This window comes from Nannobrachium achirus (assembly GCF_963921795.1).
Source record: "Nannobrachium achirus genome assembly, chromosome: 19".
Taxonomy (NCBI): Eukaryota; Metazoa; Chordata; class Actinopteri; order Myctophiformes; family Myctophidae; genus Nannobrachium; species Nannobrachium achirus.
Window position 1 is genome coordinate 48,397,465 of NC_137826.1, and position 27,236 is coordinate 48,424,700.

General features: G+C 41.3%; 1 protein-coding gene across 1 annotated transcript in view; it reads left to right on the top strand.

Moving 5' to 3' along the window:
• Nucleotides 1–20,263, top strand: part of LOC308304896 (butyrophilin-like protein 2) — a gene marked incomplete at both ends in the record, with an annotated part of 30,981 nt that extends 10,718 nt beyond the window's left edge. Inside the window, 4 exons of the mRNA XM_080749522.1 lie at nucleotides 11,731–12,075; nucleotides 12,923–13,204; nucleotides 18,417–18,564; nucleotides 20,254–20,263. Of these exons, the coding sequence (XP_080605648.1) occupies nucleotides 11,731–12,075; nucleotides 12,923–13,204; nucleotides 18,417–18,564; nucleotides 20,254–20,263 (785 nt within the window). The remainder of the gene's footprint in view (nucleotides 1–11,730; nucleotides 12,076–12,922; nucleotides 13,205–18,416; nucleotides 18,565–20,253) is intronic.
• Between the last annotated feature and the right edge of the window lie 6,973 nt (nucleotides 20,264–27,236).

The window sequence follows — 27,236 nt, forward strand, 5'->3', positions numbered from 1 at the left end:
GAGGCTGCGTGCGTGTTCACAGTTCAGAGGCTGCGTGCGTGCACGTGTGAGTTGAGATGAGGCCGGTCAGAAACAGCGGGCAAGGAAAGTTTTCAGTTCTCCAAAGGGAAGTCAGTAGGCTCCTCTGCACGAACCACTACCTATAAATATAGAAAAATAAAATCCATTTACAATACAATGTGTCTCACACGCACGCGCACACACACACACACACACACACACACACACACACACACACACACACACACACACACACACACACACACACACACACACACCACAATACATGTTCTCTATCCCTCTCTCTCTCTCACACAATAAAATACATTTCCTCTATCCCACACACACACACACACACACACACACACACACACACACACACACACACACACACACACACACACACACTTTCTTTCTATCCCTCCCTCCCTCTCTCTCTCTCCTTCATTTCTCTCCTCCCTCCCTCTTTCTCTCCCTATCCCTCCCGCCCTCTCTCTCTTTCACACACACACACACACACACACACACACACACACACACACACACACACACACACACACACACACACACACACACACACACACACACACACACACAATACATTTTCTTTCTATCCCTCCCTCCCTCCCTCTCCTTCATTTCTCTCCTCCCTCCCTCTTTCTCTCTCTCTCTCACACACACACACACACACACACACACACACACACACACACACACACACACACACACACACACACACACACACACACACACACACACACACACACACCCCAAGAGAAAACATTTTCTCTCTCTCTTCCTCCCCCCTCCTCTCTCTCTCTCTCACACACACACAAACCACAATAACCGTTTTACTAAACAATAATCTTACCTTCAGGGGCATCACGTGACACATGATGGTCATCATCATTATCTCCAACAGTATCGTCTGATTCTGAGTCTAAATAAATAACAGATGGGAGGGGGAAAAAAGCACAAATCAATTTACACCTTTAGCCTAAAAGTTTTAGGGGTTTAGAAGACACATTTATCCTACCCAGAGCAACTTAGATTATAAAACATACATTGATTCATCTGACGATTATATATAGGCTATATATATATATATATATATATATATATATATTCTGAGAGCTGAATGGACTCTCCGACATCTGTGAATGATTGAATAGATACATTCTAAATGTAATCGTGGATCACTACTATACCGGCAGTTCGCGATACAAATACAACTTCAGAAACAGAAGGGGGGGGGGGGGGGAGAAAGAAAGAAACATTTACCTAACGAGCTGCTGGTTTGGCACGTTCACGACGGGGCCTGTGTGTGGGCTGCGGGCCGTCCCCGCAGCCAGCTGGGGAGAAGCGACCGGGTCCGCCTCTGGTGGTTCTGGCTCCGGTTCTGGCTCACAGAAACCTCCGACTCAGTGTCAGGCCTCGGAGCAGAATGCTGTATTGGCTGTATAGGGCTCTCTCATAGGGCTCGATCATCATGTCCACTCGTCCAGGGCTCAGTGGGTCAACCCGCGGTCGCGGTGTTGCGCTGTTGCGCTGAGTCGGATTACCTCCGTAGTTGAAGTTGGAACCAGACAAGAACGCGATCCACAGTGAGGAGAGGCCGCCGTCCGATGGCTCCACTATGGACGCGTACATATTGCATTCTGCTCCGAGGTCTCTCGCTCTCTCTCTCTCTGTGACAAATGTCCGACTACAACTCGCTCAAACAGGTATGTTTTAGACTCCATTATATAGGTTCAGGCGATGGATTCTTCCTTTGATCGTGGCTGTTTGTTTTGTATTCCAGGGTCGAAGGAACGCAAAAGTAGATTGTCTAGCTGCTGCTGTAGCGCCACCGTCTTTTGACATTGTTGTGATGACTGATGAAGTAGAAAATGTTTGTCACCGCGACCGACTAATTCCAGGGCTGCATAGCAGCCCGTGATCTAGAGTTATTGTTTTGACCTGGGGGAAACACCCTGGCTTCAATCCATTGGTTTCACACAACAGGGCTTCCACTAATCTGACAATAGCGCCATCGTGTGTAATAAAGGTGCAATTGACTAGCCTAATGCACGGAAAGCAGTTCAAAGCAGTGAAATGCATTTCTGGTTTAGAGCGAGTAATGAAGTTAGATATTTGAGCCATTTGAGCCATAGTTTAGCAATATTGTGGTTCATGGGAAGCATTTGTATTTGTTTTTGCTCACATCACTTTTTTTTTATCACAGAAGCACCAAACTTTGTCACAAGATGGGGGAGAGTGTAATTAACCTAATTAAGTAATTAAACCCAAACTCGGGAAACTCGGGGTTGGCACAGCGGTCTATTTGAAATCAAACTCGGGAAACTCGGGGTTGGCACCATATGTGTTAAAATAGTAGATGTTTTTTCGTTTAATAATAATAATAATCCATATTCGACTCGTCCAGCAAATTGTGCGAGATGTCCACGACTGGTTGGCGACCTGACTTTTGCGAGTTGTCCCGCGAATTTGGCGACTTTGAAATTTAGAGAGTCGACCGGATACCCTGATAAAAACTGTGGTCATAACTATCTGTCTTTCAGAAGGAACTTTTGGAACTCGAGGGACAGACAGGATGAGTCCTACAGCTGAAACTAGCCTGAATCCAGTCTATACAGTGCTTATAGTACTTTCTGTATTGGTGGTGGTGGTGGCGGCGGCAGTTATACTGATAATTTGGAAAAAACACAGAAAAACTGGTAAGTCTTGATGATTTGTTGATTGATAGTTCATTTTTCAAATGTAAGTTTGATCATCCACTAATCCAGCGTGTATATTGATAACCACTGATGATATAATGATTATAATGCCTCCTCACTGACCAATCACTGTCTCTCATGTAAAACCTTACAGAACCAAATGCTGACTCCCCCAGATATTGCGAAGGTAAGTGTGTGTGCGTGTGTGCATGTGTCTGTGTCTATGTGTGTGTGTGTGTGTGTGTGTGTGTGTGTGTGTGTGTGTGTGTGTGTGTGTGTGTGTGTGTGTGTGTGTGTGTGTGTGTGTGTGTTGCGTGCGTGCCTGCCTGCCTGCCTGCCTGCCTGCCTGCGTGCCTGTATGGAACATTTGACTGTAAACAGTGTTGCATTGATGACGCAATTTTCATGACGTCACGTGCACGTCGCTTAACACCTACTCTACATGAGTTAACAGGTTAGACAATGGTGTATTTATATGCATACAGACTCGTTGTCGAGGTGTGAACTTGGGGGTTGTTTTGCATCAATGCATGTCCGTGCACGTGAGAGGCGTGACACTTCTTTGAAAAGATACGGGACGGCGTTACACGCGTGACCAGGCCAATTCAACACTGACTGTACGTGCATGCCTTGATGCTTATACAGCAAGCACAGATAATAATATAATCCAACCTTTCCTATTGTTTCAGCTAAACAAGAGGACAACCTGTAGTGAGAGACTAACTTCAACGAAAAGGAGCACTTCTTAAGAAAAATCCTCCAAATCCTTTGGTTGGTCCATTGCTTGCAACCCACCTCCACTTGACTTTAACCTCCTGACCCAGCACAACCCTGTGGTGTCATAAAGGACGGCGATTTCAAATTGGACAAGCAGATACTATAGGATAAATGCTGAAGAAGAACCAGCCTTCTTTGATTTTTGTTATTTATTTAATTTATGACTTCGAGTTTTTATTTTTTTCGTTTTTTGGGGGCTTTTATGCCTTTATTGATAGGACAGCAGACTGACAGGAAATGGGGAGAGAGATGGGGAGAGACATGCAGCAAAGGTAGTCGGGAACGGGATTCTAACCCGCGACACGCTGTCAGGAATCAGAGCCTTTTTCTTTTTTATGTAACTTTGATTACTGGACTACTGCCTTCATGCCGGCATCGACCAAGCCGCCCTCTCTCAACGGAAATGCCCCCACAACTGTTTTTATCTTTCTTTCTTATTACTACTTGTGTAATATGATGTGTCTGCATATTATAGTATGTTATTGTTTGTCTTTAATTTAATGTCTTGGTGAGTTGAATACAACGGACCTTAATGGAAACAAGCCCTGAGGGCTTCTCTTGGTTATCCTTTTAGCATTTTTTTCTAATCCTCTATTAGACCAGGCTCAAGCACATGATCATCTCAGTTCTACATACCGGTAATTCATTTGATCATTATTCAAGACATTTTCATTCATGAATCCGAATTTAGTCATTCCAAACCTTCTTTCATAGTATTTGGGATTGAGGCCAATCAGTACATTAAAAGATATGACTCAACATATTAGAAAGCCATGCAAGAACTGTCCTTTTGTTTTCATTCAAATCCACCTATAGCTCTGATGTTGTATTGTTGTGTTAATAACTTATTTTTTTGTGTTTGTTTGTTTTATATTGCATTGTATTGTATATTGCATTGTATTGTATATTGCATGTCAGGCACGTGCACACATAGGCCTAGACATCAAAGGGGGCTTAAGCCCCTGCCCTTTTATCCGTCTGTAAAAACTGCCCTCTCCAGACCATGAATGTGTTTTTTTATGGTGAAAGAAATTTGCAAATTGCCTAGTCCAAACTCTCCTGAACTTGAATGCAGCATCTTATGTTGAAAGAATTGTCCTTTCTGTTGATTATGCTTAGTTCAGTGTGATATCACGCACCAAAAATAGCCGACCTCCAATTTCCACTAAAAGTCCTTTTTTAGAAATGTTAGCCCCTGCCTCTCTAACATTCTCTGCATGTCCCTGTTGCATGTTTGTTATAAATAAAGATTTGTGGACAAAGGGTTCTCAGTTCTAGCCTTTTAAATCTTAAAACCCTGTTTTATTTTGTGGCTTTAAACCCAGATTGAGAGTTGTACCGATCTTTAATTGCATTTTAATTGTGTTTAAATTTTATTGTGCTTTTTAACCCACTGTACAGCCCTTTGGTCATCTCTGTTGCTTTAAATGTGCTTTATAAATGAAGTTAGATTGGATGGATAGATTGGTAAAATAAAGGAATGGGACAGTTAAAAGGGAATTATTAAGGAAGCAGAGTCATTAAATCCTCAAGGATCCCACACTTTGACTCTGATATGAAAATGTTTGACTGACTATAATTAGTTGGCATGACCACTAGGCCAGGGGGCACAAGTACACCTCTCATCAATCTGTATGTTGACTGTCTAGTTGTCTGATAAAATAAATACAATGATAGCAGTTGTTATTCCTAGATTAAGTTACTTCAGATAAAATACTTGTGTGTTTGAGAAGCACTGACTGTAATTACCGCAAATTCGTAAATGTATTTTATTAAAACTTGCTAACTAGGAATGCACGATTAATCGGGCCATCATATCGGTATCGGCAATATCAAAATAACTGATCGGTTTAGTCGACATTTTGTTTTATAATATTGAATGTGAAGCTGAAAAAGCACTTTGTAATGATGAAGGCTGAAGATTCAATCAGGGTTTTCTGGGAAAGCTTTTCAACTTGGATTTCTTTTAAATAAAAATATTAAATTTAGATATTTTCAGTGTCATATCTGTCAATACCGATTCCGATAAGATATATATTGCATTATGATATAATAATGTAATACATATTGGTATCGGAATCGGTATCGACAGATAGTTAAGGATAATTTTAAATATAATAGCATGTACACTATCTGCAGTGAAATAAATACATTATGGTATTTACAATGGAGGACTTCCAATGAAAAAAACAAAACAAAAAACAATCAATCAATCAATCAATCCATGCTCAGCCATGCACCAGACAAAGTTACTGGATTTGTTTAAAGATGGGGACTCAGGGGAGTTAAGAATTCAGAATCTCAAAAAAGACTACATGACAAGAAAGAGACACTGGTGTCTACATATTGACAAGAAAGAGACAGAGGAGAAAGTGGTACAATCAGCTGGGACATTAAGGCCACTGTGGCCTCAGGGGGGTGCATCCCCCCATTCCGACATGCTGCCATTCAGACATCCCCCCATTCCGACAATAACCCTATACCAAACCCTAACCCTAACCCTAAACTCTATGGAAGTGTGACCACTCAGACAATTAGAAATCAAATGTCGGAATGGAGAGCGCCGAGCGGCCCCTGCATCGGGTCATGCCATTGTTTAGAGGGCCACAAGGCCAAACTGATGGGAAATGATGGCCATGGCCTTTCGTGGCCTCCCTGAAATTCCTGCCCTGCTCTCTCTACTCCACCACCTCCGACTGTCTCATGAAGTCAATTAGAAAACTTTTCCAAGTTATTTTTTAGCTGGTCAGCAGGACCAGCTCTTTAAACAGATTACATTGTCCTGAGACATTCAGGGGACCTAGGGGACCTATTTGCCGATTGGCTGTCCATGTCACATGGTCACCGAGCTCATGATCCATTGGCCAGGCCCTCCAGATCTGTACTGCTGTAATGACATATTTTGTCCAGCAGGGAGCACCATTCCTTCACACTGAGGCGGTGCCTGTGGCCAGCCTGCTTGTGATAAATGAAACAGAAGAAAAGAGAGGTCTATACTTGAGTAAAAGTACAAAAGTATTGGCATCAAAGTACAAAATGTTTGTATGATTGCTTGTAGATCGGCTATCATTCTTTGATTTTCACAAGTCATTGTTGACATCATCATCCATTTAAGCTTTATAATTAGCTTCATACTAACATTAACATTATTTTTCTTCTTTCAATTCTAAACGTAGAGATTAGGTTATGAAAGGAAGGTGATTAGGTGATGAAAACTAGCAAAACTATAGCAGCCATTCACTTTAATCAACGCGATGCATCCAATGTAATTGTGATGAGGATGTCAAACAAACGTTAATCACGTCGTATTTAATTATACTTCATCTGTTACAGATGATTGTCCAAATAAACCGTACGTTATTTAAACTGTGAGCCATTTATAGACAATATGCAGTGTTGCCCTGGGCATCGTTGTAGGCTGTAGTAGGTGATGTGTCACACCATCTGCATACCATCTGCATTAACATATGAACTGAACGAGTATGCAAGTTGTCAATGATTTAACTCTATGACCATGATATGGGCTTTGGTGTGAAGTCATGAAAATATCGTACCCTACACAATTTACAAAAGCAACACAAAGTACATTCATTGATGAGCTGCTTCTTCCTGTCATCTGATCAGTGTCCACACAGTAGATTAATTCGAGTTGCATTTTAATATCAAATGAAACAGAGCAAAAACGATGTGCTGAATGAACCAATGCGAGTCTTTGAGAATTACAGTTAGTATCTTCACAAATAATGAGCACATTTCTAGAGACACGGTAACACATTCATTGTACTAAATGACAAGAAAGCATATATTTAGAACGATATGTAGCAGTGAAATACCACAAGATTTTGGAAAATGCCTACAATCAATACACTTATTTGAACACCTTGGTTACATTAAGTTCTGCATAATGCGTACTTTCTGCTTTTGGTACATTTCAATACAAATACTTTTTATACTTGTACTCAAGTACATTTTGAATACAAGTCTTCCACTTGTATGATACTTAAGTAAAGAATGCGAGTACTTTTCCCACTACTGCCTAATAAGCATGCTAGTTTTAGTAAAATCAGACATCACAGATAGATGTATAGAGTAATAGGCTATATGGCAACTGTAAACTTAGCAGGAGTCCTCCAGGCTATGGGGGAAAGTAGCTGTTGGAAAAAGTACTCAAATGTTTTACACTTGTTTTTTTAAAAGTATCTTAAAAGTATCAATACTGCACTGTAGATGTACTCAGTTATAAGTAAAAGTCACACACACACACACACACACACACACACACACACACACACACACACACACACACACACACACACACACACACATACACGGGGGGGGGGGGGAATGACAAAATTCATAGATCTAGAACACAGACTTCATAGATATAGAACACAGAATATGTACAGTACAGTACAGTGAGGTACAGTATACAGTACAGTAAAGTACAGTAAGGTAATACGCAGTTATTACTGTTGTTTGAGCACGCCCGAGTTTTTTCAAAACTTTTTTTTTCCAAAAAACATTTTTTTCCAAAACTTGTTTTTCTTTCAAAAAACATTTTTTTTTTTCAAAAAACATTTTTTTTTTCATCTGACCAGCTTATATATTGACTGTGTCAATTCTTGTTTCCATTGATTCTGCGTTTCTGTTGATGATTTAAGCTTAACAGCAAAACGTTTTTCTGATGTGTTGCTTCATAAGTGACAGTGACACACAATAAACAAGCTATATACATACAAGAAAAGAAAAAAGAAAAAAAAAGAGTTTGAAAACACATCAGGTTCACAGCTGTGTAGCTCAGACAGAAACACTGGGATTAGCCTGGCTTGCTGCGCACTCTGGTGGAGAAACAGCAGCATTGTTTACTCACCATATCACTGATGGGTATTATTAGAAACCTCATAAATAGGCCTATTGAAGCAATGAAAGGTATTAACAAGAGCTTGTGATTAAATTATAACTACATTGGATCCATTGGCACACAGCTTAATACATTTCTTGAAAAGTAACAGGGGTATTGGACATTATAAGCACTTTACAAACACTGTCACTTTCAAAAGGTTTCACAACTAGCAAAAATAGATGATCCACAAGTATTGTAAATCAGCTATTTTTGCTACTTTTGTGTGGCACTGAATGAAGAAGGGCATTCATTTGAATCCGAGAGGCACAGCAAGGCAGTAGCATAGCTGCACTGGAAGAGCTGGAGGAGGTACAACATTAAAACGACTGTGAAATTGTATGAACATCAACCGAAAAGAGTCACTGAGAATAATGTTGTCACCATCCTCTGGGACATGACCATCCACACTGACAGGGAGATACAAGCCAATAAGCCTGACATCGTAATCAAAGACAGAAAGAAGGGAGATGTATATTGCTCATAGACATGGCAATACCTTCTGAAAGTGAAAGTCACAAATAAATCCAAATAGAATGACCTGGAGATTGAAATCAGCAGGATGAGGGATATGAAGACCGACGTAATACCAATAGTCATCGGAGCTCTAGGACTCATGGTACACCAACCGCATGCAGGGGTGTCACACCAAATTCTGGGCCCTGGGTACTTTAACTATTGACTACTTGTAGATCTGCTATTTTTGAAAAATCGTGAAGTCTTTGAATATTTAAAATCCTGTAAATGTTACTATGTCAGTGGTGCTCAAACTTTTTCATGTGAAGGACCCCAAAATGATATGTATTTGGCCACGGACCCCCATTTCAAAATATTTAGTTCCAGGGACCCCCCAGAAGCAAAATATGAGTTACAAATGTTCCCTTAAAAAATACATTCAAAGATTTGCACAGATTTTCACAACTTCACAAGCTCGTAGTGTAGCACTCTGTGCCGCGCTGCAAGCTTGTATATCTGCTATTTTTCAATAGCTAAAGTATAAGAGGCCCCTCCACCTTGGGCCCTAGTAACTCAGTCCCACTTTCCTCCACCTTATAACGCCCCTGACCGCATCCCTGGCAACATCAATATCTACGCAGTCAAGAAGATTGCCCTAGGAACAGCTCATATACCATATACTATGGAGAGTAGGCTACTTGTCAATCAAATGACATCTGCCCCATAGCACCATAGGTCCATAGTATGATGAACAAACACACACATTATGTCACATAAGTGAGCATAATTCATGCATATTCTACAGCACACAGTCAAGGCAGCCAAATGTAAGCGTGCGCGCACGCACGCACGCACACACACACACACACACACACACACACACACACACACACACACACACACACACACACACACACACACACACACACACACACACACACACACACACACACACACACACACACTCCCCTTACATCACTTGTGGGGACAAGTGACTTCCATTCATTTTTATGCAAGTCCTGTGGCCTTACCCTAACCTCTATCCCTAAACCTATCCCCTAACCCTAACCCTAACCCGTAAACTAACCCCAAACGTTGTGGGGTCCGGGCTGTGGACCCCACATGTCACCCACTGAGCCCACATGTCACCACCACAACTCCGTTTGGGCCCCAAAAGTTATACTTTAGGAGAGCACACACACACACACACACACACACACACACACACACACACACACACACACACACACACACACACACACACACACACACACACACACACACATGCATATTCATTATCATACATCACATCATATCATATCATATCATATCATATCATATCATATCATATCCTTTGACAGACTTCACATCTGTCAAGGGATAAAACACAAAGAGAAAATGTTATTTTCTCTACTGAGTGCATTGCATACGTTGCCTTTTCTTGCCTTATTACAGACAGTTATACCCAAACATTTGCATGTGAGTGAAGGGACTTCAGATCAGGACTTCAAACTGTTTTAGGATCATGTTTCCACCCTCAGCAAAGTCCCCTATACTTAAGTTAGGCTGCGTGGGTCACACTTGCGACATCGGTGTGGGAACTCCCGACGCAGGCTCATGTGTTATACATTCATGACATGAGTTCATGAGACGCTCACAGGACTGTGTGCAGGCAGGCTACAGTGTGTTATAAGGTGTATCATCCATGTGGATTCCTTCGCATATTTTCCTGCTAATATGGAGCGGCTGCTACAACACACTTGTGACAGGTAACATTTTAAATCTTGTTTGAAGCGTTGAGAGTTTGACAACTGAGGGAGAGATTCTGCAAAGAAATGTATAAATAATTAAGGGAAGCGCCTGGGTTCACCAGTGTTTGGGAGACACATTTTTCATTTCCTAAATTGTATTTTTAGAAATGAAGAAATTTCAAACATTTGTCAGTAAAAAAGAAAAGAAAAAAAGAAAAACTTCATAACTTCATATAGGCCTAACAGATGTAAGACATTTCATAAAGAAAGAAAGACACTTTCAAGGAGTGAAAATAACAGGTATACACCATGTTGTGAGCTTGTAGATCTACTATTTTCACTAGTTTGGGTCCCGGGAGACATCACATACCCCTTTTGGGTCTTGAGCTAACAGTTTTGGGAACCACTGAGCTACACAGTACTTTTGTTAGAGTTAGGTGTGTGCGTGAGTGCATGCGTGCATGTGTGTTTTCTTATTCTTCATTTATTTTCTCCTTTTTAATATGCTATTTGGGAACATGTTGGATGAACTGTATGCGGTATAACTTGTGGGACACTATACTTACTGTAAGTCACATCTCTGACACGCACGCACGCACTCACACACACACACACGCACGCACGCACGCACGCACGCACGCACGCACGCACGCACGCACGCACGCACACACGCACACACACACACACACACACACACACACACACACACACACACACACACACACACACACACACACAGACAGACTATAAATATAGGGTTTAAACTGGATTACAATTAATAACAGTTTGAAAGTAAATAAGTAAGTAGCCATGTGGCCCATAGGGCAGGATCCTACATACTCTGTGTGTTTGTGTGTGTGTGTGTGTGAAACCAAATATCGAATACCGAACCGAAAGACCCTGTACCGAACCGAATGACGCTGTACCGAACAATACAATACAATACCACTCCACATCCACATTCCCCTGGAACAGGGCAGAGCCGACTTAGAGAACCACTACCCTAGAGGTTGGGTACCGTATTATTAAAGTTAAAACCGAACCGTGAATTTTGTAAACCGTTGCAGCCACTGTTCCCTTTTACAGCCCCTAAATCTTTTTTTGTTTTCTCCTTCTTCTTCTTTTTAAGGAGAGCATCAGGTGATCGGGTCGTATCAGAGTGTTCTGGCCAAAGTGGGGGATGACGTCATCCTTCCATGTCACATTGAACCTTCTGTCAACGCAGCTAAGATGACCGTGGAGTGGACCAGACCTGACCTGAAGCTAGATATGGTGAACCTCCTTCAAGACGGGCACGTTGTTACCCATTCTTTGAACCCCCTGTACCAACAGAGAACGTCTCTGTTCCAGGATGAACTGTCTCATGGTAACGTCTCCCTGAAGATCTCCACCGTGCAGCTCTCGGACGAGGCAACGTTCAGGTGTTCCGTTCCAACCCGCGTGCACAGCAGTGCCTTGATACGACTCCTCGTCGGTAAGGTTACTAGTGTGGTGGAATTCAGATCAATCAATAATCATGAGAAAATGAGGAGACAAGACAATTATATTAGGTGGTGTGTGGTCAAGTTTATATATAACATGGTATCATGGACAGAAGTATAATTATCACTCTGGACAGTGGTAAAAGAGTTCTGCCAAGAGGAATGGTCAAACACTAGAGTTATACTGTGGCTTCAAGGCCTCTGGAACGAGCTGTACCATAACAAGATAGGCTTTACCAAAACAATAGTTACTGAGGCCCACTGAGGGCCTCTCTACCCTAACTATCAGGTATTAGTATCATCATAAATACCTAGATATTAATATAATCAATGAACACATGATCTACTCTTTAACGTCACACATAATCATGATAAACTCTAATCTACTGCACTAGTCAACATATCGACAAAAATCGTGGGATAAAAAAAAAAAAAACATGTCGAACCTTGAAGGCAGAATTCAAAGTGTACTTGAGTAAAAGTATGATAGTATTGGCATCAACATGTACTAAAAGTACCAAAAGTAAAAGTACAGTACAAAATGTTTGAAAATAGCAGATCTACAAGCTTGTAGATTGTCTATTTTCAAATAGCCAGATATAAAATAGAGCTAAAGTGGATTAATGTATACATGTATTATAATATAATCATGTATATCTGCAAAGTAACTAGTAACTCAAGTTTTAAAATAATTGTAGTGGAGTAAAAAGTACAATATTTGCCTTTGAGATTAGAAGTAAAAGTACTGAAAACTGGAAATACTGAAGAAAAGTAAAAATACCTCAAAACAGTACTTAAGTAAATGTACTTAGTTAATTTATACACCACTGTTTTTTGCAGGGGCCGCGTCCCAGCCACGGATCACCTCGAACGGCCCAACATCAGACGGCGGCTTATCGTTGACGTGCGATTCCGGCTGCTGGTACCCACAGCCTGAGGTGACCTGGCTGGACGGCGAAGGAGACCCCCTCCCCCCTGCCGGACCCTCGGTGACGGTCAGAGAGTCGCCGTGCTGCTACGCCGTCCGGACCAACGTGACGGTGACGCGACCCGGGGACCTGACCTGCAGGGTTCACCTGCCGCACATCAACCACACCGCTGACGCACACAGTTTCATCCCGGGTAAATGCATGTTTTTCGACGCTCTGTAACGGCTCCAGGATCCGCTGTAAGCACCTGTCATTAAGCACACTTTCAGACGTGTGTTATGGATGTTTTCCAGAGTTCAAGCAAAGGAGCTTGAGCTGTATGAACATGCAACAGATTTTAATGCTGGCAGGACCCTTAAAGAGGTGCCAGGTGGTGCATAGTTTTGTACTTTTTCTGTTTTGTATGTGTCTATGGAGTTAACATTACACTAATAGACCCCCTGGTGTGGCTATGGGGCTGTTAAGTCATTTTGTAGGCAGAGGAGAACTTTTGGGGCCAAAAGGCCCCAGCGCCCGTGAATCTTTTTACTATTTTTACTATTTACTAATTTTTCTTCTCTTTGTTGTTGAAAGGAAAGTGGTAGGATTATACTTTAGTCGTTATTTTTGTCTCGGATCTGTTGAAACAGCGAGGGACAGATATTGACAATAAATCTGCTTGGAGGTCTGAATACAAAATGATGTCACGGCTTAAACGCCCCATAATATGCACATATGTCTTCCCTGTGTATTAGGGAAAAGGCCCAATTGAAATACACATAATGACGTCATGATATCATCCCCTCCCCTTTTCACCATCCAACATCTGTGGGTGGGTCACCAAACCACCCACCTGACAACCAGGCATACTTAATGAACAGGTGGGTGTGGCCACATAAAAAGCATACTTTTAACACTTTCTCCAAGTACAATCATAATACCCGATGATTGTGTTGTATGGGGGATAAAATCATGGCATCCCATCTTAATCCGAGTAATTTGGCTCAAACCGCTCTAAGCGTGAATAGACGCGGTGATTGTGGCTGATTGATGCTTCAATTGTCGAGGGGTGGAGCCTTCCCTCCTCCTGAGTTGTTTGGAGAGCGAGAAGTGAAAACCAGTTGAATAATTCAGTTTTTTATTAGTGTTCGAGTTGGAATACCGATCGAACATAAATGTCTCTTTACTACTGCAGTAGCCTAATTGTAGACACCGACCGAGCAGTGCGCACTTGGCTGTATATAGAGATCAATGTTATCTGAAAAATATTGCATTCGATCCTTTCCTCAGTCTGTTATATTTATGTGGGAGTAGCTTATGTGTGCATCTACTATACTACTCAGACCCCGCGCCTCACCTTATCAAACTGTTTTTACCCTATTTACTTACTAACTTTTCAGACTGGGACCCCCCAACATATTATTATTTTACTCCCTGACAAGCACTTGGAATTGTAAGCATTACATTTAGTTCGACTCGGTTCCAGAAATAAATATTGTGAACACATCAAGCTCACAAAGCCTCGCAACCACTGCAAGGTGTTGCGAGCTTGTAGATTGGCTATTTTCACAGTGTTTTCTCATATAATATTTGACCATAACAAGGTCAAAAAAGTCATTCAACTGTAACTTAAGAAATGTGCAGATATACACTTATACAGTGTCTTGGTTTGGTTGCTGTTGAGTGCAGGGTTCGAATTATATTTCCTTTCACAATATTATTTTGGGTGTCTTTGGGGCTATAATGAAAGGCTAATTGAATTAATTCATAGATAAACAAACAAATGTTTTTTATCCTACCTCTCATCCATGTGTTTTGAAGCACAAGTTACAACAGCTTTGCTTTGATGTTTTGGTTTTGGCTGCTGTCAGTCAGTCAGCAATCAGCATCACTGTGTGTGTGTGTGTGTGTGTGTGTGTGTGTGTGTGTGTGTGTGTGTGTGTGTGTGTGTGTGTGTGTGTGTGTGTGTGTGTGTGTGTGTGTGTGTGCGTGCGCGCTGTCTACTCGCTTGGTATAACTCTCAGCATGAATAAAACTTGAATAAGCATCTCTCAGGAGGGAATACGTTTATCTATTTGGACATGTAGGTATGATAACATATGTGGGACTTTATCTATGGGTGCCAAGCCCCCATTGGCCCCCCTTAATTTGAACCCTGGTTGAGTGAGAAAGCAATGTTGCACATTAAGCTACCATCATCTGGGGACCCACCAAAATAATTTGGTCCCGACCCCCAGTTTGGGAACCACTGCCTTAAGGTGTAAATGTTTCTGAAACGGACATTCTCCTGTTGCACGCTAAGTGTGTGAACGACCAACACCGGACAATGTCCAGACCTGATTCCTCAGACATTTTCCATTGTTCACTATGTGAAAGTGGTTATACTGTTACTACTCTGTTCTATACTTGTTCTCAAAGTCGGGTCCAGGGAAAATCCAGGGGTATTCATCAGAAAAAGATGAATATGTCATCAAAACCATGTTATCACACTATAAACCTACATTTATTGGACCTTTAAAATTAGACGATCTACAAGTGCACCCGCTTTTCTTTTTTCTTTTAATCTTGAAAGAATGTAAAAAATAAAATAAATAAAATATAAATGACAACACAAATCTGGCATTGGGGTTCCCTCACTAAAAATGTTTTCAGATGAGGGTCCGTTGCCAAATATTATTTTGCAGGGTCCTTGACATGAAAATGTTTGAGAAGAGAACCACTAGTACACAAAGACAAAGATAAAAGTCTGTGTTGCAGAAACACTATGAATCATTCACAACACACCAAAAACAAATACTGTTTTTATGAAAATGAGCACTTTAATTGCCTCCGAGGCAGTTGTTTGAGGTACGCACTGTAATCGTGTGCTTAACGAGACTTAAACTAACGACCACATTCATTTCGCCAGGGGAGAAGGCATGGCCGAGACTATCAGGGACGTGCAGAGAATGTTAGAGAGGCAGGGGCTGACATTTCTAAAAGGGCCTTTTGGTATCAAAAACAGCAGACCTCCAAGCTCACAACGCGTCACATTAATTTATACCACTAAACTAAGCTTGAAAAAGCATGAATTTCTACACAGTGAGGGCAATTCTTTCAACAAAAGACGCTGCATTCAAGTTCATTCTCTTGAATGCTGCACTTCAGGTATGGCATGGAAAGAGGGCATTTGCATTTCTTTCACCAAAGTAAAAACTGCATTCATGGTCGGGAGAGGGCACTTTTTACAGATGGATAAAAGGGCAGGGGCTCAGGCCCCTTTGTGTGCACGTGCCTGCAGGAGACTATGTTTTGCCCCCTGTCCGTCTGTCTGTGGACAGCTAATCTCTGGCTTTCTTTTTGCTTCTATGTTGCTCCATATTTATATTTGTATGCTTTTTTTGTCTTTCTCTCAATATAGCCTCCTGAGTCCTGAATATGTTAAATGTTTGATTGCTCCAGCGCTGTTCTTGTGTTATTACATATCTCTGCTGTCGGGCCGAAACCTTCGGGAAAATGAGCTCAAGTGGAGTTAGGAGGTTTTGACCGAAGGGCTTTTTACTACTTTTCATTGATTCAATATTATTTTAACCAACACAAAGGGTGTTCAATAGCACATATTTATGAAAAAGGAGAGGGCCAATCGGGTGGAGTATGCTGGTTTGGAAGAAAGTGTGGAGTTACGAGGGTTTGTCCAAAGCATTTTTTACTACTTTCCATTGTTTCAATATTATTTGAACCAACACTCAGATGTCCAATAGCCCTGATTTATGCCAAAAAAAATCTAAAACCTCAAAAATGGAGTTAAGAGGTTTTGGCCAGACAGTGACGATATGTGCCTGTGTTCTGCGTGTGTTTGCACACTTATGCTGATTGATGGGTTTCTGCATGTCTCACTTAAGGACCTGTGTTTGTTTGCTTGCTTCATAAGCCCTGATGAAGACCAGTGGGTTGAAACATTGGCTTTTTAACCTTTTTGTAATGAATAAAGTACCTTGAGTTTACTCCACCCTCTGCTCTTTTACTTTTAGTTCCTTTGATCTTAGGAGCACCTGTTTTTAACTCAACTTGTACCTCCACTAGTTAATCTCTTTTTATACTTTTAATCTCGGGCACCATAGAGCAGTGAAGTCATTACGTGACTCGCTCATCCCCCGGTTCACAGAAGTAATTTCTCTGTGGAGAATAACATTGGGTCATCTTAAAATCGTTTCATATAAGCATTGTGGTCCGAAAATAAACAAAAGGCCTGCACGATATTGTCGGGGAGGTGGCTCTGTATGGTTTATGATAGACACTAGACAGTCACTCATATTTGATAAAGCCTGTTTCTAGCGAAAATGTAACTAATTCGGCAACAGCAACATTTTTCAGTTCTTTCTTCATATCCATATGAGTCAAACCGCTTAGATCATTTGTTTATGTTTGGAACACAGTTCTTATATGACGCAATATGAAAAAAGTCTATGGGAATTCAGAATGGAGGGGGAAAAAATATGTGAACCAGGTAGGATGGATAAATGACACTGGGTAAAAAACACTTAGTTTTACTTAAATATTACTCCTACAGATCATGCAAATCTGTACACATATAATCTCTATTCCATCCTGATTGGCTTCCAAAGTATGCAGCAGTGGCCCGTTTTGAACAAATTGTCTCAAATCATGAATGCAGTGTCCCTAATTGCCGTGAACCTTCACACTGGCCTGTTATTTCATCCCGATTGGCTAAGATTGACATTCTGAATTGGTCAAATGACTGTAGACAAACACGCACGCACACGCACGCAACCAATGTGCTATATACAGTATATACAAACGTAGCCCCATATAGAACCTCGCCCGTCGCTGCATACTGTTGTGCTCCGAGATGAGGTCCTATAAAGGTATCCCTGGGCTGGGGTAGGACGCCTCCACGACTCGTCTAGGTAGAAAACACTTTTCTCGAAATTGTATCCAAAAAGTAAAGGTAGTTCCACGCTCCCAGACTATGGTTTCCTATCCCAGGCTACATAAGACATGCACCAGGGCATGAAACTTATCGTTAGTTTTGTAATGTTTTCCACGGAAAAGCCCCGGCGTAGTCTCGCATGGCCAGAATGTTGTCTAACGCGATTTGTAAATGCTTCCTGGCTACGCGAGACTACAGTACTGGCATCTGCTGCCGGGGGAGTTCCGGTTGAATGGGAAAACATTACAAAACTAGCGAGCGTGGAACTACCTTTACTTTTTGGATACAATTTCGGGGAAATAGTTTTCCTCCCAGACGTGGAGGCGTTCTACCCCAGCCCAGGGATACCTTTATAGGACCTCATCTCGGAGCACAACAGTATGCAGCAACGGGTGAGGTTCTATATGGGGCTAATACAAACGTAGGTACAGAGGTTCATTTTTCCTAAGGTAACGTTGATAACAGTCAAGTGTGCTTATGACTCACTGTCTTTCAGAGGACGACTCCTCGGACACTGACAGCGAGGGCTTCGCGGTTCACCCCGTACTGATTCCAGTCATCACAGGAATTGTCATCTTGTCGGCGGCGATACTAACGGCCTGTTGGAGAAACAGGAAATCATCGGTGGCAGCAGAAGAGAACCGGTAGGTCATGAACTGATATGTTGACTCCTTTATTGTTTTCAATAGTTGATCCTGTGGTTTTCATTACCTTTATAATCCATTATACAGTGGTGGAAAAAGTACTCAGGTTCTTTACTTAAGTAAAAGTATCAATAGGCCTACTGCAATAAAGATATACTACTCCGTTACAAGTAAAAGTCTGGGATCCAAAATGTACTTGAGTAATAGTCAAAACTGTGCTTAAGTACATTACTTAAAGGGGCACTCCACCACTTTTCAACCTATCTTCATATAATAGGTCCTCACTAATGTTCATGATAAAATATCAAAAAAAAAATTCTACTCAGTTTGGGTCTCATAGGAGAGCTGTGGGTGGGTCAAATCCTTCTACCGGTGACATCATCAATGGGAGATGCAAGCTAATAGAAACTGCAGGCTTTCTATTCCTGAAAAAGTTGCAATGTTAAAGTGGAAGCCATTGTTTTGTCAAACGATGATGTCACCGGTAGAAGGATTTGACAGCTCTCCTATGAGACCTGAATAGAAAAAAATTGTGCTATTTTATTATGAACATTAGTGAGGACCTATTATATGAAGACAGGTTGAAAAGTGGTGAACTACTCCTTTAAGTAAATCTACTTAGTTACTTTACACCATTAAGGCCTGTAAAATACCTAAAGATTTCTTCTAAATCCTACGGTTTCTTTCTGAAAAATTGTTTCCATGATCAGTGGTGCTCAAACTTTCATGTCAAGAACCTCTAGAAATATATGTAGGCCTATTTATAGTTAAAGCATAAAATCTCTGCTCTCGGGCCAAAACCTCCTAACTCCAAAATGTTCATTTTCGGGAAAATGAGCTCAAGTGGAGTTAGGAGGTTTTGACCGAAGGGCTTTTTACTACTTTGAATTGGTATAATAATATTATTTTAACCAACACCCAGACATAAAGGGTGTTCAATAGCACATATTTATGAAAAGAAATCACACTCGTGTGAACTGAGCGGTGGTGTGTGTGTGTGTGTGTCTGTAAAGGGTGTTCAATAGCCCTGATTTATGCCAAAAAATCTAAAACCTCAAAAATGGAGTTAAGAGGTTTTGGCCAGACAGTGACACAATAATGGTTTGGTGGTGAAAATCGAACGTAACAATTACAGATGTCTCAAGAGTTCTATAAAGATCTATAAGGGCCCATTTGGCTACAAACTCTCCATCATTTAGCTGGGGACCACCTGGAACCCCCTCAAGGACCACTGGTTGAGAACCACTGATCTAAATATCTATGATATAGATTCTAATCATTATGGTGTCCTCACTGACCAATCACTGTCTCCCATTTCCAACAGCCTCCTCCACATATCAAGGAGGTAAGTGTGTGTGTGTGTGTGTGTGTGTGTGTGTGTGTGTGTGTGTGTGTGTGTGTGTGTGTGTGTGTGTGTGTGTGTGTGTGTGTGCGTGCGTGCGTGCGTGCGTGCGTGCGTGCGTGCGTGCGTGCGTGCGTGCGTGCGTGCGTGCGTGCGTGGGTGTGTGCGTTAGTGTGTGTGTGTGTCCGCATACATGCATGTTTGTACCTTTTGACTGTGTAATTGCATGAGTTACAGATGATTATATTGATCCAACATTTATCAACGTCAGAAATGTAAATATGATGTTTATAAAAGTTTTAACATTATGTGTAATAATGTTGTACATGCAACCTTTCTCTCTGCAGCTGTGAATGAGGCTCAGGTTGTATGTAAGTATAAACTCCATCCATTTACTCTGGTTAAATTAAATACTGTAAATAGTATTGTTTCTTTTAAAGCACCATAACCTATTTGAATTGATACTTTTTATTTGTGTCCAATCTGTATGGTAGAGTATATGGTAATACAATATATAATCTGTATGGTAGATTATGTTGATACAATATAATTTATACAAGCTGTATGGTAGAGTAGGTTAATGCAATATAACGTATGTACGTATCTGTATGGTAGATTATGTTGATACAATATAATTTATACTAGTAAGACACTTCAGGGCGACATTGGGCGAGGTCGCGCCATGTCTCGGCCATCTGGCCAGTGATGTATATCAGACTAATTACCCATATATGGAGACCCCTGGTACCCTTTACTGTAGAACCAGCCGTTAGTGTGGTATGTGGCCAATGTGGCCTCCATAAATGGGCATTTCCATATGAAGCCCTGTTAGATATGGGCTTAATATTGATGACATCACGGAACTCCATATATGGGCATAAGGGATTCTGTTAGTAGTTATGTTAATAGATAACTATGACCTACGGTCACAACAATCTGTATGGTAGAGTATGTTAATACAATATAAAGTATAGAATTGGTTGTATTTAGTCTTGCTAGTTGCTGCTCTTCTATTGAGACATTCCGATTGTGTCACATGATGACACATGATCTGACACAAATTTTGACATGAAGGTCAATATTTGATTCAAGAGGGAAGTTACCTATAGCCTATTGCAGCTTTAAGTTATTTATTTGTTCACACTGTCCATTGAAGCAATGGTTTAAGACAGTGGTTCTCAAAGTGGATTCCAGGGACTATTTGGGTTCCTTTATGGGGGTTTAAATTGACCCATACAAGTCTGTAACTCTGACGGTGTACAAATGGAACCAAATGGACCCGTTCCATTTGTACACCGTCAGAGTTAAGGGGAGACCTTGAAATGTAAAAGTTTGAGAAACACTGGTTTAAGACAATGCCATGTTCTACTTCTATTCACAGAGACTCAGAGACAACGTGTGGATGAAAGAGGCAATGTTACCGATGTCACAGAAGTGTTCATTTTGACTGCCAATTTAGATTTTGTTATTCGTTGAATAAAATGTCATCATAATTTTTCACATTTTAGTCATCTGAAAGATGTTAGTTTTAGTCTGGCTTTAGGCAACTAAATATAAGATTTAGTTTGTCTAAATCTATGGTTGGTTTGTTTGTCGTCAAAAACATAGGATATACAGTATATATATATATATATATATATATATATATATATATATATATATATATATATTGTTTTTGCCAGGCCATGGTGGCGCTGTAATGGCTTATTTTACACTTGGCTGCATGCTGAAAATAGCGAATCTCCAAGCTCACAACTCGTCGCATGCGTTGTGAGATCTGAGATTTGTAGATCTGCTATTTTCAGAGCGCAATCAAACATAACATGACTTGTCTTTTAGTTCTACTGGATCTCTTCTCCACACTAGTCCCTCCCTAACAGTTTAAAGTGTATTTTTATATATGTATTTTGTATCTGTGCCAACTGGTATGTCTTGGAAGTATGTAATTATACTTTATCTTCTGATATGATCTTGTGTATTTAATTGTATTTTCTGCCAAATAAAATCAATCAATCAAGCTATACAATTATTCTCCAGGTAATTATTGACTCTGTAGTGCACCCAGGTTAGCTAAGCTATGATGGATATGGGTTACACACCTCTATTCTCCATTATTCTAAATAGAGGTGTCACCTAACCCTAACCTAAACCCTAACCTTAACCTCAGTGGGGGTATTTCTGAATAGAGGTGTTTCTAAGTAGGGGTGTTTCTGAATAGAGGGCTGTCCCCATGGATATGCACATGTGCAGTATACAATTTTGCTTATACAATGTGATAATATATTAATATAATTATTGTAATAATAGAATATAGCCCTGATGTGGAAGAAATGGAGAAAGATTGGAATGACTGGGGAAGAAGAGACTGGATCGGGTGGAGAGACTATTTCCATCTCATTTCCATGAGTAGCCTAGCCTAGGCTACTATTTCCATCCTACATTTTTTTTAAACAAATCTGTTAACATGCATGTCAACTAGGACACATTTAACATTCAAACCAGGTAAACATCTGTGTCATTTTAGATCCCCCATTTTAGATAATGTGTTTAATCAAAAACCTTGAAAGTGTTTGAAAAACTATCAATACCTTTTTATTCTCAAAGTCAAAGTACCTCTGCTCTGCCAGTAGGTGGAGCACTTTCCTCACATTCAACGTGACAGTTTACACTGCAAGAAAGATGTCGGAGCTGCAGTGTTGTGTTGCTGTTGTTGAGAGGAGTCAGGAGTGTCGCATCTTGCACTATTTTTTAAAATACTATTTTGTAATTTATCACATGAGCTTTTCAGAATTAATTGTGCAAAAGTCAAGCATTTAAAAAAATATATACTTGAGTAAAAAAAAAAAGTATTGTTTAGGCTACATCCACAAGTTTCCGCGGGAGTTTACTGGAGACTATCAGGACCAAACTTCCGTGTTTAACAGCAGACATACAAGCTCACGTCGCGTCGCAGATGCAACCCGTTGTGAGCTTGTAAATCGGCGGCGGAAGATCGATGCAGACGTTTGCGCAATGCACTATGGGGCGTAGGAAACTCGTGGATACTAATTTTGCAGAATGTCCCATTTCACAATTATGTGGAATTATGATGATACATTTTTTCAAATGTATAAATGTAATAGAGTAACTATAGTAACTAAATAATTAAAACAACAGTGGAGTAAAAGTACAATATTTGCCTCTGAGATGTAGTGGAGGGGGGCGGCCGGGTTTCCATTCCGAAAACAGGTTTCTCTAGCGTCGGTTGGATTACTCCATAAAGTAAAAATACCGCAAAACGAGTCTTAGTTAAGTAGGCCTACGTGTGAAGGGCTTTTAAGCCGTGACATCATTTTGTAGGCAGAGGAGAATCTGCCCCCAGAGCATTTTCTGTCCCTCGCTATTTAAAAAAACAACGACTAAAAAATAACGACTAAAGTATAATTCAAACACTTTCCTTTCAACAACAAAGAGAAGAAAAATGTGTAAATAGTAAAAATAGTAAAAAGATTCACGGAAACTGGGGGCAGAAATTCTCCTCTGCCTACAAAATGATGTCATACTTAACAGCCCCTAAGCTCTCTACAGGAGTTATAATTTATGGCGAGCACGCCTCCAAGCAGCAGTCACACTAGAGATGGGATTTATGGCTCTTTGAAGTGAGCCGGATCTCTGGGATCCGTTCCTTTCAAAGAGCCGTTCAAAAGACTGTCTCATTTAAGTTACTTTAGTTATTTAGTTACTTTGTAGATTTTGATTCTAATTACGAATCAATTCAACCCTATATAGCCTATACACATTTCGGCCATATAGTCTATACAAAATTCCGCCATTTGAAAAGCGACGCATTGTGAGCTTGTAGATCTGCTATTTCCAAATTATTTTTTTCAAATTTTTATTCATCGGAAAACCTGTGAAATGGGACATTCTGCATAATGAGTAGGTCTACTCTCTACTATTGGTACTTTGGGTACATTTTGTTACCAATACAATTTTACTCAAGTACATTCTAATTTCAAACTTCTATTCTACTTGTTGCAGAGTATTTCTATATTTCTATATTGCAGTATTGATAGTTTTACTTAAGTAAAGAATTTGAGTACTTTTATACACAACTGTTCATTTAGAAAAGAATGGCTCCTTATATAGAGCATCGCAGTTGAAGCCCCACCCCGTCCTCACTCTGGTGTCGGAAAAGTTTTCCGCATTAATTTCTTCCATAGACATTTCATAAAGTATTTATTTAAACGTTTTTAAGCCTTGGACAAAGCCACCTTGGCTGGAGAGGGATCATGTCAATATTCACATTTTTTTGAATGCAAAGATGAATTAGAAAGCTGAAAAAAGGGCAGGGTACAAGACTGTGTATACATCATTATCTATCTATAAATGCGAGAAGTCTCTGCGTGTCTGTCTGTCTGTGTGTCTGTAATCCGCGTATCTCGAGAACCGTTTGTCCCACCGGCTTCAGATTCGGCACGCGCGTTCCCCGCCGCGGCACGGAGTGCAGTGCCGGGTCTCGACCCGACCCGACACGCGGTTTTCCCGAACCGGCGCGAAACGTTCGGAATCTCTTTATTTGATTGTTGGTTTATTTGGTTGATTGTTGACATCAGGCTGTTCCGGAGGAAATCGGCGAAAGCTCTGACTCATTGTGACATCACTTCATAAAAGTCTCTGACATCACGTACGCCACATGAGTCAACAAAAAATCTCTGTGAGTGTGTATGTATGTATGTAATCCGCGTATCTCGAGAACCGTTCGTCCCACGGGCACGCGCGTTCTCCATATATGGGCATAAAATGAATGCCCCCATATATGGGCATAAAATGGATTGCAGACAGACAGATACAGATATCTCCATATATGGACATAAATGGACAGAGGCAAACAGATGGTCAAAAATCTCCATATATGGGCATAAAATGGACGCAGACAGACAGATACAGATATCTCCATATATGGGCATAAATGGACACAGGCAAACAGATGTTCAAAACGGGTCCTATGACAGGTATAATGAGGTTTGCATTAAAGGGGGAACCGGCACTGTGTCTGCAACACAGTTGGAGGCACAGACAGATACTCCATATATGGGCATAAAATGGACGCAGATAGACAGATATCTCCATATATGGGCATAAAATGGACCCAGAACTATAACTGCAGTGATCTCCATATATGGACATAAAATGGACAGCGACATACAGACAGACAGATACAGATAACTCCATATATGGGCATAAATGGACACAGGCAGACAGATGGTCAAAACGGGTCCTATGAAAACAGGTATAATGGGGTTTGCATTAAAGGGCGGGGCATTCATTCCCTATTTACATTGTTCCGAGTTGGCCAGGTCGCCGACTAGACGCTGGGCCGCCCTTCTAGTTTTTAAAATTGCGGAAACTACACTCCCAGAATGCATTGCGAATGTTGTTGTTGTTTCCTGGAATAAAGCCCTTAAATCACGCTCAGTTTAGTTATCCAGGCCAGCATATGGCCTGAAATGTAGTGATTGTCATCTCTGTGGACGCTCTTATCGTCATCCTTAACATAGTGCATCATATTTGTAAAAGAAAGACGATCGCTCACTGAGTTCTGCTGACGTGCAATAGGCAATAATCCGCCGGGAAGACAGGGGGCAGTAGCTACTTCCGCGGTAACCGCAAGATACATGAAAGAAGAAGAAGCTAGAGGGGTCCTCAAATAGAAATCTTGAAGGTCCACAAATATTTTTTTGAACCAGGTCCGGGTCCGGAAAAACAAATATATAGTATATATATATATATATATATACATTTATAAGTAATGGTCTGTTTCCAGATTCTTTATTAAAAGGGTTTTAGGTCCTTACATTGGGGACCTCACTTGACTGAAGTGCAACAACCCATTGAAGGGAGATTACAGAATGTTTAAATCAAAGTGGAGCAGAGATATTTTTGCGCTAATGTTTGTTGCTTTGTTTTCTTTTAACACACTGGGATAATTTTCGAATAATTTATGCTTGTGTCACAAGTTCTCACAACATGAATATCGATCTGAAAACAAGTACCGCGTGTCAGAGACTAAAGCGGCTCGTAGCTCACTCCTGTACTGAGTACAGTAGTGCAGCTCACAGCTAGCTTAGCTGCATGGCTAGCTGCATATCCATGCAGAAAGAGAGAGACGGCGGTGGCACGTCCCGACAAACTCTCTGGAGAGAAGATTACAATCCTACAAACGTATTCACGTTGATGTTGTTGTGCGTGAATGAAACCCACTGGTTTATAGTTGCACTGTTGCAGGCTGCAGCTCCGAACGCTTACTACTGAGACGCTTCTCTTCCGTGGTCTGCGCAAGGAAGATTTTGGGTCTGTGGAATGAACTCTAGTGACCCAGCTGGCATCAGCCAATCAGCTCGTCGTTGTCTCTCTCTCTCTCTCTCCCTCTCTCTCTCTCTCTCTCTCTCACACACACTCACAGCGCATGCAATGAAGTGAAACGAAGCGTGGAGATATTTTTCCTTTTTTTTTTTCCTTTACTATAATTCGTCCTGGGTCCGGTCGGCGGTGCCTCGCGGTCCGGACATGGACCGCGGTCCGCCTATTGAGGACCCCTGCTAGACCAATCACAGACGTCGATTTCACCGGATGTACATGTTTAGCAGTACGGGAAGCGAGTGTTCCTACCATAGGAGACGCGTGTGCATAAATTAGAAAGCGCGGCCTGTGATTGGCTGGAGCGGAGTTCTGGAGCGCTCGGCTGTGGTCACTTGGACTGCGCGGGCGGGTGTGAATGCGTTTATCGTGCGCTTGCCCAGGCCTTACGGCCTGGGCATAAATATAACGATTGCATTCACCACGGCTTCGTAACTCGCGCGGCCGGCCCTGGCCCGCTCTTCGCGGCCACTCGCGCAAGCGGCGCTCGGGGGCGAAGAGCAGGACCAAGGTCCGCTGGCCTTCGCGCCGCTTGCAATGTCGTGGACAATAAAACGAGCGCTCCTTCAAACGGCGTCTCCTACGGTAGGAATAATAGCGTACGGGAAATGCAGTTCTTCTCCGTGCGATCTTGATTAAAACGTGTTTTTACTAATAGTAGGGTCTCAAACCAAGATTCTGTGACCATCCTCTGGCAAGGATGGTTTGATGATTGATTTGACCTCTATGGACCCTTTATAAAAGATTTAGCCCCCATGTCCCTCGCAAAAATCCCAGCATTTTTTGCTAGAGGGCCAAATTCAAAATGGCGCCCGGTGCCTTCGTTAAAAATGAACTTTTGATCCAGATGACCGAGAATCATGTATGAAGACACTTTTTCATACAAGTCAACCATGAGGATTCCAAATCTGACACCATTTTAATCATAAGA